At 41.7% G+C, this 16,816-nt stretch overlaps 1 protein-coding gene across 1 annotated transcript in view; it reads right to left on the bottom strand.

Moving 5' to 3' along the window:
- LOC126215376 (intermembrane lipid transfer protein Vps13) overlaps positions 1-16,816 on the bottom strand; it is a 442,186-nt gene that overhangs the window by 199,450 nt on the left and 225,920 nt on the right. The window contains exons 36-37 of the mRNA XM_049942070.1: positions 12,324-12,503; positions 8,348-8,554 (exon numbers count right to left, since the gene is read on the bottom strand). Coding sequence (XP_049798027.1) covers positions 8,348-8,554; positions 12,324-12,503 — 387 coding nt within the window. The remainder of the gene's footprint in view (positions 1-8,347; positions 8,555-12,323; positions 12,504-16,816) is intronic.

Raw genomic sequence — 16,816 nt, 5'->3', positions numbered from 1 at the left:
AATTTCATGACACAATTTTTCTCCATCCTGTATATACGAGGGCTATCCACAAAGTACATTACGTTTTGGAATTAAAAATAAATAAAGTATTGGAAATTTTTTTTATTATATACAGATGAAAGCCACACTTAAATACTACTTTTCTACATAGTTGCCATTTAAATTAAGGCACTTATCGTAGCGATGGATGAGCTTGGAAATTCCTTCGTCGTAAAATTCGGCCGCCTGCGCCTTCAACCACGTGGTTACCTCTTCTCGAAGCTGTGCGTCGTCATCAAAACGCTGCATAGCCAACTACTTCTTCATTGCTGGGAATAAGTGGAAGTCGCTCGGTGCCAGGTCGGGACTGTACGGCGGATGAGGAAACAACTCCCACTTAAAATATTCGAGAACTTCACGAGTGGCATTTGCCATGTGGGCCCGGGCGTTGTCGAGAATCAGCAAGATCTTTGAGCCCAACTTTCCGCTGCGCTTGTTTTGTATTGCTCTTCTGAGGTTGTGCAGAGTTTGGAAATACCTTTGAGAGTTTATTGTAGTGCCTCTTTCCAGGAAATCAACAAAAATCACACCTTTTCTGTCCCAAAAGACAGTCATTACATGGTTGAAGGCGCAGGCGGCCGAATTTTACGACGAAGGAATTTCCAAGCTCGTCCATCGCTACGATAAGTGCCTTAATTTAAATGGCAACTATGTAGAAAAGTAGTATTGAAGTGTAGCTTTCATCTGTATATAATAAAAAAAATTTCCAATACTTTATTTATTTTTAATTCCAAAACGTAATGTACTTTGTGGATAGCCCTCATATAAATGATATGACAGGCAGTGAGAGCAGTAATCTGCAGCTGTTTGCTGATGACACTAAGGTGTATGGCAAGGTTGGCAAAATGCCGTTGTTGAATGCAATGTGGCCCAAACAAAAATTCTATTTGGTTTGAAGGAGTGGCAGCTTGCTGTACAAGTAGAATAATGTAAGTTAATGCAGATGAGTAAGAAAAACAAACTAATATGAATACAGCGCTGGTAGTGTAACAATTGACATAGTCAAAAAACAAAGATGATGTGACTTACCGAACGAAAGCGCTGGCAGGTCGATAGATACACAAACAAACACAAACACACACACAAAATTCAAGCTCTCGCAACAAACTGTTGCCTCATCAGGAAAGAGGGAAGGAGAGGGAAAGACGAAAGGATGTGGGTTTTAAGGGAGAGGGTAAGGAGTCATTCCAATCCCGGGAGCGGAAAGACTTACCTTAGGGGGAAAAAAGGACAGGTATACACTCGCGCACACACACACATATCCATCCACACATATACAGACACAAGACCCAGGTTCGATTTCTGGCCTCGGTACAAATTTGCACTTTCCACTTCAGTCTATAAACACGAGGAATGGCCACCACGAAACTGTGGCCTAGAGCAAAGTAGACCTCTCTGTGGCACAACATGCAGCTGAATGTAACACACTTGAGTTCAATGGCTGCTTCACTACCTGAGCCATCTGGATCCTTCCATCAACCACCAGCTTTTCTGAAATGTGCAGACGGGGGTTATCTTTACGACACATTCTCCGCTCCCGTAATTATCCTGGCCTCGAGCTAAGGTAACGTACTGTCCTCGTGCCCTCCACCCGACAGTTTCCACCCCCTCTGTCCAATCGTCTCCTCCCCATTCTCATCTCCCAACCTGTTCATTTGCAGCCCTCTGCCAACGCATCTGCCCGTCTTTCCCCGCTCCTCTCCTTTTTTGCTCCTTTTTCCCTCTGTGCCTGACACCCTCTCGACACTGTGCCTGTTGGCATTCTAGCCCCTGCACATTCCACCAGACAGTGTTCGTCTCTCTCCCCACCTGTACACTACCATCCCTTCCCTGCCTCCTCCAGATTGCAACTTACATCCCACACGACAGTTGCATTCCAGTCCGAGATGCCGGAGTGGGTCGTCGTGTGCTCGCTTGTGTGCGCAAACAGTGTGTGTCTTTCTTTACTGATGAAGGCTGCGGCCGAAAACTCGTGTAAGTGTCTTAATTGTGCCTGTCTGCAAACTTAATTTGTCTTCTTTACTGTATGTAGCAATCTGTATTTTGTATTTTTCTGCATTGTTCATATATATATATATATATATATATATATATATATATATATATATATATATATATATATATATATATATATATATATATATATATAAAGAAAGTGATGAGACTTACCAAACAAAAGCGCTGGCAGGTCGATAGACACACAAACAAACACAAACATACACACAAAATTCTAGCTTTCGCAACAAACGGTTGCTTCGTCAGGAAAGAGGGAAGGAGAGGGAAAGATGAAAGGAAGTGGGTTTTAAGGGAGAGGGTAAGGAGTCATTCCAATCCCGGGAGCGGAAAGACTTACCTTAGGGGGAAAAAAGGACGGGTATACACTCGCACACACACACATATCCATCCGCATATACACAGACACAAGCAGACATTTGTGTCTGTGTATATGCGGATGGATATGTGTGTGTGTGCGAGTGTATACCCGTCCTTTTTTCCCCCTAAGGTAAGTCTTTCCACTCCCGGGATTGGAATGACTCCTTACCTTCTCCCTTAAAACCCACATCCTTTCGTCTTTCCCTCTCCTTCCCTCTTTCCTGATGAGGCAACAGTTTGTTGCGAAAGCTTGAATTTTGTGTGTATGTTTGTGTTCGTTTGTGTGTCTGTCGACCTGCCAGCACTTTCATTTGGTAAGTCACATCATCTATATATAGGTGTTCTACATAATTACGAACTGACCAATTTTGTTCTTATATAATGGAGGGACTTATTAACTAGTACTGAAAATCACACAGCCTTGGAAATTTTCAGATATACTAGTCATCCCACAGGTAACAAGAGCAGCAGATGTATTATGATGAAGATAGGTATATCTGAACAATACATTACTGTTTGTATCCAACTGTTCAATTCTGCAGACAACTTGCAATCACAGTTGGGAAAACACAATGCAAGAGGGCTTTTGTTAGCTGCTTAAAATTTAAATTAACCTTAAAATTTATTATTTTTCGTATCTGATACAGATCTTCTACTGTCGCAGTTAACAAGGTGCCTGTTAGAGATTAGCACTGTCGTCATCTTCGTGTTATCCTGATGAGCACAGCCGTCAGTATCTCAACTAGTGATAGCTGTTAACTGTCACTATCTTCCCATCAGTTTTAAGACTTTCTTCTCGTGGGGCATTTGACAACGGTGGGTCAGTGCAGCTGACCCTCTTGCAACTGTCCCATGTGCGATATGGAAACTGCACCTAAAAGAAAGACATTACACGCAGGAGCAGCCAGTCTGCAGCTTACTCGTGTCCCGCTTACTGCCGTACTGTCCTTTCACACAGTGTGTCACTACGACAAGACCGTTTTCGCTAGTCCACAACTGTGGCCAGCGTCCCGCCAGGCACGCTACTTCCTCGCAGCAATGTTTCACGATTTGCCCTATTCCCCGACACCTGTAAGTTACGCAGTGCTGTAAAGCTACGGGCTCCTGCATAGGACCTGACCCACACAAATCTGCTATGCCAACAGGAACACCACAGGAAATGTCATTGTATTACATTTCAGACACATTTCATGCTCTGAGTAACAACAGTGCAAGAAATTTCTAAATACCTTCACAAACAAAACTATTGTCTCAGCAACGTCTATCTATGAATGCACAGCTTATCCCTAACACTGACAATTATGTCACACAGTGTGACGCATTAGTGGTGTCCATGTGCTATTGTGCTACAGCACACTATAAATGTTGTGCTAAAATTTATGCCGTTTCTCTTAGAATGTGAGCCGGAAAACTCACTACAATTGTGCCTGTTTTCTTCGAATGCGTGTCGGTATCCAAGTAAAATGGAAGAAACCCTGTTTTATAGTGCTCACTCTGCGATAACTAGAAGCCGATGCCGAGTGATGAAATGATGCTCCACTGTGCTAAGATTGTCCCAGATGAGTGCTGTAGCCTTCTGTTTCCAACTGTGCATGCCCTTATGTGATGTCACCCCTGCCGGCATTGGGTGTGTTATGTTGCCCTAGGCACCAGGTCAGCATTTTTCTTTGAGCACCACACATGAAGTATTGTGGAAGCATACAGTACGAGGGATTTTAGAGGAGAAGTTGCCATAGCTCAGTAGTGAACAGCACTAACTTGCAATTTGCTCCATCAGGTTCAATTCTTGTTTTCCATCTTATTTTATTCCTTGCAATGTCTGACTCCTTTATAAGTTTTTGACTGCTACAGACATGTTCTCTACATTCCGTGCTGAGAGTGACTTTGTTGTTGCTGTGCAGCTTACCTAATTTTGCTATCTGCATTGTAAGACAACATTCTGGCTGCTATCAAATACTTACCATTTGGTTTTCAGAAGAAAACAATGTAAAATCTAGTATGGAATGCTAATTCTGATTTTAAGAAAGCTATTCAATGAAAAAAATTTAATTTTTGCACATCTCCGCTCGATAAAGGACTGAATTTCATTTCATTATTTGTCATAGTTACTGTCCTTCATCAAATTGAGTTAACCATTGCACGAAATTAAGAGTTTGCAGAAGCAAAAATGCATTGCATAAACTTTGTGTATGGCTAATTTTTGCCCATATGTTGCCATGCATGAAATGTAGGTAAGATATCAAAGATTTATTTAAAATTAAAAGCACAACAATATCTCTCTTTCTTGAGTTGCTGGTTTTTATATATAGCACACTGTGGCATGTGACGTACCCATTTCTATTCCTGCACATCAGGAATCATGTGATCACAACAATTGTCATATTTCATAAACAGTTCATGATATCGAAATAATTTTTTTTTTTTTTTTTTATACAAATGATAGTACCTGACAAACTGGCATGAATGTTATTTGATAAATACTCCAATCTTTTTTTATTCACCGATATATGGAATAACTCATCTGCAGCAGTGAGACTGTCGATGGGATGGGATGAATAAACATATCAACAGGGCTTAAGTTTCCTGAAGATTTACAAGTAGAATATGAGGGATTTTCCAGCAGTGGTTCACATATGAGTCCAGTGGTCAAGCACACTGACTCCCAATTCATTAGCTCTCATTTGATTTCTGCTGCTACCTCTTCCCCCCCCCCTCCCTCCCTCCCTCCCCCCACCCCCCCACCAACCACCATTTTTATTTTATTCCTCCTGTTGTTAAGTTATGGATTATAAAATTTCAATAGATTTAAACAGTTCAGTATATATAAGTAAAATTACTATTTTCAGTTTAGTTATGGTTACTATCTTTCAAATTCTAAAGGTGGCAGGGGTAAAGTACAGGGAGTGAAAGGCTATTTACAATTTGTAGAGAAGCTAGATGGCAGTTATAATAGTCGAGGGGCATGAAAGGGAAGCAGCTGTTGGGAAGGGAGTGAGACAGGGTTGTAGCCTCTACCCGATGTTATTCAATCTGTATATTCAACAAGCAGTATAGGAAACGAGAGAAAAATTCGGAGTAGGTATTAAAATCCAAGGAGAAGAAATAAAAACTTTGAGGTTTGCCGATGACATTGTAATTCTGTCAGAGACAGCAAAGGACTTGAAAGAGCAGTTGAACGGAATGGACAGTGTCTTGAAAGGAGGATATCAGATGATCAACAACAAAAGCAAAACGAGGATAATGGAATGTAGTCTAATTAAATCGGGTGATGCTGAGGGAATTAGATTAGGAAATGAGACACTTAAAGCAGTAAAAGAGTTTTGCTATTTGGGGAGCAAAATAACTGATGATGGTCGAAGTAGAGAGGATATAAAATGTAGACTGGCAATTGCAAGGAAAGCGTTTCTGAAGAAGAGAAATTTGTTAACATCGAGTAGACATTTAAATGTCAGGAAGTCGTTTCTGAAAGTATTTGTATGGAGTGTAGCCATGTATGGAAGTGAAACGTGGACGATAAACAGTTTGGACAAGAAGAGAATAGAAGCTTTCGAATTGTGGTGCTAGAGAAGAATGCTGAAGATTAGATGGGTAGATCACATAACTAATGAGGAGGTAGTGAACAGAATGTGGGAGAAGAGAAATTTGTGGCACAACTTGACTAGAAGAAGGGATCGCTTGGTAGGACATGTTTTGAGGCATCAAGGGATCACCAATTTAGTATGGGAGGGCAGCGTGGAGGGTAAAAATCATAGAGGGAGACCAAGAGATCAATACACTAAGCAGATTCAGAAGGCCGTAGTTTGCAGTAGGTACTGGGAGATGATGAAGCTTGCACAGGACAGAGTAGCATGGAGAGCTTAATCAAACCAGTCTCAGGACTGAAGATAACAACAACAACAACAACAACAACAACAACAACAACATGATTACTATCCTTTTAAGTCAAATGGCTATAGCCCGCTACATTGTAGCGCACTGGTACAATTTTGCACGAGCTGTCAGCTGCTGGTGTCATACTCGACCTCTGCATCTACACGTATACTCAGCAAGACACTGTACATTGAACAGTAAAGGATACACTGTATCAATAGTATAGTCTTTCTGTCCTATCCCATTCATATATTGAGTGAGGGAGAAAGACTACCTACATGCCTCTGCACATGCCCTGATCTCTCTCGTCTCATTCTCGGTATCACTATACGAGATGCACGAACTGGAGAGCATAATGGTAGCAGAGGCTTCTTCAAACAAGTACTCTAAATCTACCTCTGAGGGTTTCCATTTAACACCCCAGAGTATTTCTGTTACACTTTCTTACAGAATGTGTCAATCTGTTAGGTTCCTTGTAGGGCATCTACAAATTTCTTTAATGTCTGTTCCCATCCCTGCTTGATAAGGACTCCAAGCACTGGAACAACATTCCAGAATTGGTCAACTACTGGCTCACATACAATTTCCTTTATAGACGTATCACACTTTCCCAGAGTGCTTCCAACAAATCTAAGTCTTCCTTTCACTCTCTGTAATACTCATTATAAGTGATCATCCCACTTAGATCACTTTTTACTAATACATCTACATCTACACAACTAGTGTGCTGTTTACACGTAAGTGCTCAGCAGAGGATTCCAGTGAACCAGTTTCACTCTAATTCTCCAGCAAGTGTGAAAAATGAAGATTCCAATATCTGTGCAAGAGCTCCGATTTCTCTTATTTTGTTATTATCATCATTTCTCCCCATGTAGGTGTGCTTCAATAAAATATTTTCATATTTGGAGAAGAAAGATGGTGATTCAAATTTCACTCTGTTGAAAAACGCCTTTGTTTTAATGATTACCACCCGAACTCCATTATCATATCACTGATACTGTCTCCGCTATTTGGCGTACACGATAATACAAAACAAGCAGCCATTCTTCTTACTGTTTTTCTGTCCTCCATCAATCCTATCTGATGCAGATCCCATATGGCACAACAATTTTCTAGCAGAGGGGGCGGACAACTGTAGTGTAGGTAGTCTCTTTAGTACACCTGTTGCATCTTCCAAGTGTTCTGCAAATAATATGCAGTCTTTGTTTTGTCTTCCCTACAAAATTATCCTGTGCGATTATTCCAATTTAAGTTGTTCGTAATTCTAATTCCTAGGTATTTAATTCAATTGACAGTCTTGAGATTTGTGCGATTTACCGTGCAATCGAACTTTAATGGATTCATTTTAGTACTCGTGTGGATGACCTCACACTTTCATTATTTAGATTCAATTGCCTCTTTCAACACCACACAGATATTGTGAATAAGTTATTTTGCATTTGGTTTTGATCATCTAATGACTATATTAGGCGATAAACAACAACATCGTCTGCAAACAATCTATCAGGGCTGTTCAAACTGTCTTCTAAATTGTTTGTACAGATTAGGAGCAGCAGAGGCCTGTAACACTTCCCTGGGGAACACCAGACATCACTACTGTTTTATGACTTTCCATCAGTTACTATAAACTGTGACCCCTCTGACAGGAAATCAGAAATCATGTTGCACAGCTGAGATGATACTCCATAGGTACACAGTTTGATTAAAACCAGCTTCTGAAGAATAGTGGCAAACCATTCTAGAAATATGGAATTAATCTGAAATTCCCTTGCTATGTGTCAATAGTGTGTTTTCTTCAAGGTAATTCACAGTGTTCGAACACAGTATAGGTTACAAGATCCTACTGCAAATCGACATCAGTGATACTGGCCTAGAATTCATCAGATTACTCCACAAACCTTTCACGATGTGGCACGCTCCAGAGGTTTGGCACTAATCTCGTAATCATGTACTATCTGGTTCACTTACATTGTTATAAGCATTACGTTACATTTATCCACTCATTACACCGAGTTGAAATTTTTGTTATACTCGGAAATCGGCCCCTACGGGCTCCGAGACTCACCCTGACTTTGACAGTGAGCATCCTGTCGCGAGCGGAGGGCGCGCCGCCTTGGCGGTCGGGCGTCGCTGCCGCAGAGCCGACGGGCACCAGGCACAGCTTCCCGCTGAGGGTGGTCGGCTCTTCCCCACTCTGTAGGCAGAGGCACGCGACTGCCCCCGACTCGAGCATCGCTTGTCGGTAGCCGTCAGGGCCGGGCTGCCCCACCACCTGAAATGAAACCTCTGTGACGGGTGCTGACAAATTTTTTTAAATCTGTCTCACACTCAGAATAAAAAACTAACTAGAGCAAAAGCTAATCTACAACTTGAAACTTCCTGGCAGGTTAAAACTGTGTGCCGGACTGAGACTCGAACTCGGGACCTTTACCTTTCGCGGGCAAGTGCTCTACCAACTGAGCTACCCAAGCATGACACACGCCCGGTCCTCACAGCTTTGCTTCTGCCAGTACCTCGTCTCCTACCTTCCAAACTTTACAGAAGCTCTCCTGCGAACCTTGCAGAACTAGCACTCCTGAAAGAAAGGATATTGCGGAGATATGGCTTAGCCACAGCCTGGGGGATGTTTCCAGAATGAGTGAAGCTGTGAGGACGGGGTACGAGTCGTGCTTGGGTAGCTCAGTTGGTAGAGCACTTGCCCGCGAAAGGCAAAGGTCCCAAGTTTGAGTCTCGGTCCGGCACACAGTTTTAATCTGCCAGGAAGTTTCATATCAGCGCACACTCTGCTGCAGAGTGAAATATCTCATTCTTAATCTACAACTTGTATACACTGTTCTCAGGGCACTTATGTTAATTTAGTATTTTGACAAGAACTACCATTAAGTTCAGCAAGAAAGTGAAAATGAAAGACTTCTCCTGCACACGCAAGAGGTCCCAATGACTATTTCATTCAGCCTGATAAAAACAGATATTGATGTATCTGAGTAATTTACAACACAAATACAGATTCGGGCTATAAGAGAGATGACAAACAAGATGACAACACTCACATGGAGAGAGCATGCATAAATAAAGAGCTGACACATTTGATAGGCAATCTTCACCATGACAATTTTCTCGGATGTTCTGAAGTGAGCAATGACTTCCTGAGGTAGAGAATTACTGGAGGCGGAGCTCCATGTAATTTTCAGCTGTCTAGCAGTCAGGGTCAGTTGAAAAGATAGATTTTAACCATTTGATTCAAACTCTGTTCAGAGTAACAGTTTGGCGGGAGGAGAGTGTCTGTCTCTCTCTCTCTCTCTCTCTCTCTCTCTCTCTCTCTCCCTCCTTTTTTTATCTTCAGGATGACATGCTTAAAGCTCTATGCGGTCGTGTCTGCTATCTGTCTGACACAGTACAAGAAATACTACAGTCATCCCCAAAATGATAAAACAGGGAGAAGCATGCTCCAGAGCCACACTGTGAGGTGGCTCCTGGTCATGATCAGACAGTGACAGTTTATCAGAAGACTGGCATATTATTCAGCTGTCATCTCAGTTGCAACACATTCTGAACATCACTACTCTGACACTAGACACGATCGGCAAAGACGTGAATAGAATTCGAATGCATGCGACAATGATGCACACGAGGATCACAATCACAGCCATAACGTAAGCCCATTTCCAGACCCGTGGTCAGTCTGCGCAATGCACCGATAGTACCAATGCACTGACAAGCTCCGTACATATTTCTTCATCTAAGTCTCTCTCACGGTTCATCGACAAGGTTGGTATCTTCTCTCGGTCGGTTTGCTATAGATACTGTATGTATTTTTCTTGAAAGGCTGGATGGACTCTCCGTATTATTTACTTCTGTAATTCATGAATCTACTTCTTTCCATCCTGCAACAAATGCCACTGACATTCTAATTTACCCTATTTTTAGTCCGTTACTGTCAATAAGCATTGTTTCATTTTAAAAAGTTTATGGTTGCAAAAAAAAATTACGCACACACACTTTCTAAGTATTATTACAATCTGTTTATTGGCTAACAATATGAGACACAGACCACAAATCCAGTGAAGACCACACATCAATAGCACTTTTCACTGCCAAAATATTTGCAGTACAAGTTTCAGGTGATTCACTCTGTATAGCACACACGCACTTGCATGCATGTGTGCACTGATAATGATGATGTAAAGTTAGAATGCACCTCAAAAAGAGCCTGAGGTTATTGAAACACAGTGTGACAGGTTATCCAATAAGAGGAATATACAACAGAGCCATGCCTTATTAGTTTGATGTAAATCCACCAAATGACAGATATAAACCTGAGAAACAAACTGGGAAGTTTAATACAATGAATATGAGAGGCTGCACCAATTTGTTTTATCAGATGATATTTATAATGGTCACGATCATGCCCGATCTGATATGGATGATGAACACTTTAGACAAGAAAGGAATAGAAGGTTTTCAAATGTGGTGCAACAGAAGAATGCTGAAAATTAGATTAGTAATTTAAATAACTAATGATAAGGTACTCCTTCAAATGGAACATAAAAGAAATTTTTGGCTCAACTTGATTAAAAGAAGGGATCAATTGATGGAATACACTTTGATGGATCAAGGAATAGTCTGATTGGTGAAGGGAGGAAATGTAGCATAAAATTTGTAGAGGAAGACAAAGTCTCAAATATAATGAGAAGGTTCAGAGTTATACAGGTTGCAGCAGTGAGGTAGAGCTGAAGAGTTTTGCACAGAACAGGCTAGTGTTGAGAGGTGTATCAAACCAGTCTTCATTCTTCTTCTAATAATTTCCGGGTACGCAGCCGGATCCCGTCGACATTCTGCCAAGATATTTCGGCCCAGAGACGTCCGACCGTCATCAGCTGATTATACAACTACTGAAGAGCCCAGGTGCAGTCACGGTATTTATGCCGAATCTCGCGCATGCGAAATGTACTGGCATCCTACAGTGCATGCGTCAGGTGTTGACATGCGCGGCATAGCCGAGTTGTACGTGCTGCCCTCGGTGGTGAAAGTAAAAGATCATCTAGTCATCGAGTATCGAATGACACTGTCGATTCCACTGTGGCTGTATAATTTTAATAACAGGATTCCAATTTTTATCCAGCTGAAAGCCACTGTCACGATTTATAAGATTATTGGCAAGACGTATTTCCACTGATTCTTTGATTACAGAATCCTACAATCCGGAAACTGAAGATAAAATTTTTGTTCCATTGTATGTTCCAAAGAAATACAGTGCTCTGCTACTGCCGATTTTGACAGCTGCCACAGACGGGTGTATCTTTCATGTTCTGTACATCGTTCACGGACAGTTCTCGTCGTCTGGCCAATATATGCAGGGCCACATTCAAAGGGAATTTTGTAGACGCCTGCTTTCTTCAGTTGTAAATCGTGTTTAACGGATCCAACCAGGGCCCGTTTCTTTGCTGGTGGACGGAAGATAACCTTGATTTTATTTTTCTGTGCACTGTACTTCTATGGGACATTCAATGGGACAAAAAGTTTAGTTTCAGTTTCCGGATTTTGGGATTCTGTAATCAAAGAATCAGTGGAAATACGTCTTACCGATAATCTTATAAATCGTGACAACGGCTTTCAGCTGAATAAATATTGGAACCCTGTTATTAAAATTATACAATCACAGTGGAACCGACAGCATCATTCGATACTCAATGACTAGATGATCTTTTACTTTCACCACCGAGGGCAGCACGTACAACTCGGCTATGCCGCGCATGTCAACACCTACCGCATGTGCTGTAGGATGCCAGTACATTTCACACGTGCGAGATTCGGCATAAATACCGTGACTGCACCTGGGCTCTTCAGTAGTTGTATAATCAGCTGATGATGGCCAGACGTCTCTGGGCCAAAATATCGTGGTAGAATGTCGACGGGATCTGGCTGCATACCTGGAAATTATTAGAAGAAGAAATATGCCAAGAAAATTTCAGAAGTCACATCAGCCTTCATTCTGATGGCAACAACAGCAGCAGCAACATGTGTATGACAGCATTACGCACCTGGAATGGGCCGTCCTCCAACATGAGCGTGACGGTCAGCCCCGTGTCATTGCGCACCATGAAGGGCGGCGTCTGCTCCTGGCGTGGTGGCAGCTGGCCGGACACTGCCGACTGGAATGCCTTCCCCAGGTTGCTGAACACCTCCAGGCACGTCTTGCTCACAGTCAGCTCCAGGTTATCCTGAAACACGATCCTGTCGAATTCTCCACACTGAGACCGATTGCAGATACTTTATGAAGGTGTAATCAACTGCTTCGTGCTGAAGGCTCTTTGCTCATTACAACTTCAATCTCCACACAGTAAACATTTGTTCTGATGTAATTCAACTTTCAGCTACAGCATAAAACTGTTTATAATTATCAGTCTCTCTTCATTTGAGACTTTTTATTTATATTTACTTTATCAAGAGTTGTCATGTGATCCACATTTTTAATTTTGGTTCCCTTGTTAGATATTATATCCACTATTACTAACATTTATTTCAGGTCAGAATCATCTCTCTTCACACACGAGAGATTTTTTTTTTCTTTTTTTATAATTTTAGAAAGGTTTTTGAAGCAACTGAGGTATCTCAGACCAATTCTAACATTCAAAATACCTCGACTCATGTAACTAATCTCGTCAAAATTATTTTTAATTACTATTAATTAACTAGAACAAAGACAGATTGCAAAATAGTTGACTTGACAAATCCAGCTTGAAATTTGCAGTTCTGTAATCAAACACATGTATTTGATATCTGTGGTGTCACCGCCAGACACCACACTTGCTAGGCGGTAGCCTTTAAATCGGCCGCGGTCCGTCAGTATACGTCGGACCCGCGTGTCGCCACTATCAGTGATTGCAGACCGAGCACCGCCACACAGCAGGTTTAGTCTAGAGAGACTCCCTAGCACTCGCCACAGTTGTACAGCCGACTTTGCTAGCGATGGTTCACTGCCTACATACGCTCTCATTTGCAGAGATGACAGTTTAGCATAGCCTTCAGCTACGTCATTTGCTACGACCCAGCAAGGCGCCATTTCAGTTACTTCAAGAATGTATTCTGAACAGATAATATTGTGAATCGTGTACCGTCAAGAGCAATGTTCATCATTAATGGATTAAAGTTAAGTATCAAACTAATTACGTCCACTTTCTGAATTCTAATTCCTTGTCATGTTGCAGACCTCACGTCAGTATAGTTCTTCCCTCCTCACGCCAGCCTGCGTGAGCTAAAACGCGTGCATTTCGGCCTCCACTAGTAACACAGTGTTGGCTCTTCTGCCAACACAACATTATCTATATTGCTATATAAAGACAATACAATGTTTAATGTTGTTACCAGATTGGTTCAAATGGCTCTGAGCACTATGAGACTTCACATCTGTGGTCATCAGTCCCCTAGAACTTAGAACAACTTAAACCTAACTAACCAAAGGACATCACACACATCCACGCCCGAGGCAGGATTCGAACCTGCGACCGTAGCGGTCGCGCAGTTCCAAACTGAAGCACCTAGAACCGCTCTGCCACAACGGCCGACGTTGTTACCAGAAATAAAAAGTTCTTGCAGTAAATCAGTCAAGAAATGACCTTTTGAGATTTTTAGTAACAACACACACACACACACACACACACACACACACACACACACACACACACACACAACCTATAAAAATAAGGGGGAAGCACTGCTAGCAAAAATATCTAAAAGCTCTTGACTAATTCACTTCAAATTTTTCCACAATACTTTAATGAACATTAACATGGACCTAGGCTACTATACTGCTTAAAATACCAATGTACCAGTTCTCTGTCAAAACCAAATGCGAGAAAAAAAATTCTGTGCTGTGAAAATGTGTGATTCCATTTTTTTTTTTTTTTTTTTGCAGTTACTTTTAATTACAATATCAGTGTATTTACACCAATGAACAAGTTATTCCTCCCAAATACAGAGGATTCCAAGAGGAATGGTCAATATTCAGTGATATGACAATAATTCAAACCAAAGAAGTGTACTAACTGTGGGCTCTGAATTGCATACCTTAACAGCTATGAGCACTTGTTCATCTTCATTACTGTTAAACACACCTCTCCTATTGAAAAAAGTACAGAGCCTATATTTACTAGACTAATTTGCTTCAAATGACCGCTCCTGTCATATTTCTGAATACTGTCCATTTTTCCTAGGACACCCTGTATATCCTTTTTCCTTATACAGTGTGAGTCATGTAAGACTTAACCCCCCCATTTATTTTGTGAATGGTCACATATATCGAAACGTATGTTTTAGTAAATGTTAAAGCATCAAGGCACACTTTTTGCTGATGTTTTTAGTGCTGGTATCAAAAGACATATTGAAGCAAGTATGAATTTTAGATGGAACCATATACTTTTTATAACTGCATTTGATAACTCTTGGGGAGACAATTACAGTGATGTACAGGGTGGGAAAAAAAAAAAGAAAAGAAAATGAAAAAAAAATTCCCAAATGTCATTTCTTCCTACGAGGATAATTTAAACTGGTGGAGACTATTACGCTCTTCAGTTGTTAGAGTCCGCATTTCGATCTTCAGTTGTTAGAGGGCGTATTACGCTCTTCAGTTGTAGGCAAGTGCTGTCCACCAGCGTAGTAGTGCATTCTCTCTACTAATGGATCGATACACCTGGAGTGAGTACACTGACATGGTAGGTGCGTACTACGTAGCGCACCACAGCGGACGAGCTGCACAGTGGGTTTATCAACAACAATATCCTAATCGCCATATCCCCCATCATACGACCTCTGCTGCTGTGTACCAATGTCTGCGTGAGACCTGCTCACTTAGTAGATTACTTGACAGGGATGCCATCGCATGGTAAGAATGCTGCAATTTGAGGAAGCTGTCTTGCAACATGTGGAGCAGGATCCTTCAAGCAGCACTCGTGCAAATGCATGTAACGTAGGGACGAATCAGACGAATGTAAAAACAGTCTTTCGAGATCAATTGTTACGTCTATTTCACTTACAGCATGTCCACAACCTGGAACCAGTTGATTATCCATACAGAGCACAGTTTTCGTAGTGGTACCTGGAACAGTGTGAAATGCATCCTACATTTCCATCCTCTGTGTTGTTTGCCGATGAAGCAACGTTCGGGCGTGATGGAATCTTCAACATGCACAGTTCGTATGTTTGGAGTGAGGATAACCCGCATGCCACAGTTACTAGCGCTCATCATGTGCGGTTCTTCGTTAATGTGTGGATCAGTGTTGTTGGGGACTGTCTAATTGGGTCGTATTACCTAGGCCATTAAATGGCAGGCGCTATTACAATTTTCTCGCCAGAGCATTGCCAGAATTGCTGGAAGACATCCCGCTTTCTACAAGATAACGCATGTGGTTCCAACACGACGGGGCACTGGCACATTTCAGTTGTCGTGTGCGTCGATTCCTGGACCGACGGTTCCCAAAAACTTGGATTGGCAGAGGTGGTCCTGTACCGTGGCCTGCTCGAGCCCCAGATATGTCCCCTCTGGACTTTTTTGTGTGGGGAGAGATGCGCAACATTGTTTATGCAACTCCTGTTGCATCAGAAGAGGATCTGGTTGCCCACATAGTAGCAGCAGCAGGAACAATTCAGGATACTCCTGGGGTTTTTGCCCGTGTCAGAACATGATCCGACAGTGTAACCTTCATTTACGTGTGAGTGGAGGCATTTTTGAAAATCCACTGTAACTGAAATTGGGTTGTGTTAATGTGTTGTCTCTTGCTCCTAAAAAAATGGAAAAAGTGTTTGTTGGTTTAATTAATTTGCCGCCAGAGAAATCTTCCTCTACCAGTTTAAATACTCCTCATAGGAAAAAATGAGATTAGGGAAAAATATTTGTTTTGATGTTCCCTACAACCTCCCAGAGTTTGTCGGTTTAAATACTTTTCACCCTGTAGAGTTTGTTAATGTTGACACCGAAGCCTGCTGTAAAAAAATTCGAGAAATGTCCTAGAGTGTGTGAGCATGGTGGCCAGATTCAGCATTAGTGGTGCAAACACTGCCAACCAGGGACCTCATGCTACAGCGTGTCAGAATGTCAACACATCTGCCTGTTTGCTTGCCTGCACTGCAGGCCACTCATTTGTGCTTCAACATTTGTTGCTTTCAGACATGTACACCAATGAGAAGAAGTTGGATATACTACCTTTATATGGTGAATATAAAAGAAAAGCTATAAAAACAGGGCTATCTATCCAGATCACCAATATCCGACACGCCAGGTAATTGCACGAATTATTAAGACTCTAGTGCAGACAGGTTGCTTGAACGTCAAAAACAGGACAAGAAAGAAGAACGCAACTGATAGAGAACACAAAGAAGCTGTTCTGGTTATGAAGCGAATGAATTCGCACAGTGGTACAATATTTCCAGGGAATGTGGAATCCACATTGACAGAATTTCCATCCGTATCATCCGTCACTACAACACTTTACTCTGTGACCATCATTTCCATCGTCATACAGTATTTTGTCAGTTCGCC

The sequence above is a fragment of the Schistocerca nitens genome, chromosome 12 (assembly GCF_023898315.1).
Source record: "Schistocerca nitens isolate TAMUIC-IGC-003100 chromosome 12, iqSchNite1.1, whole genome shotgun sequence".
Lineage (NCBI taxonomy): Eukaryota > Metazoa > Arthropoda > Insecta > Orthoptera > Acrididae > Schistocerca > Schistocerca nitens.
This window is presented reverse-complemented; position numbering and strand designations above follow the sequence as displayed.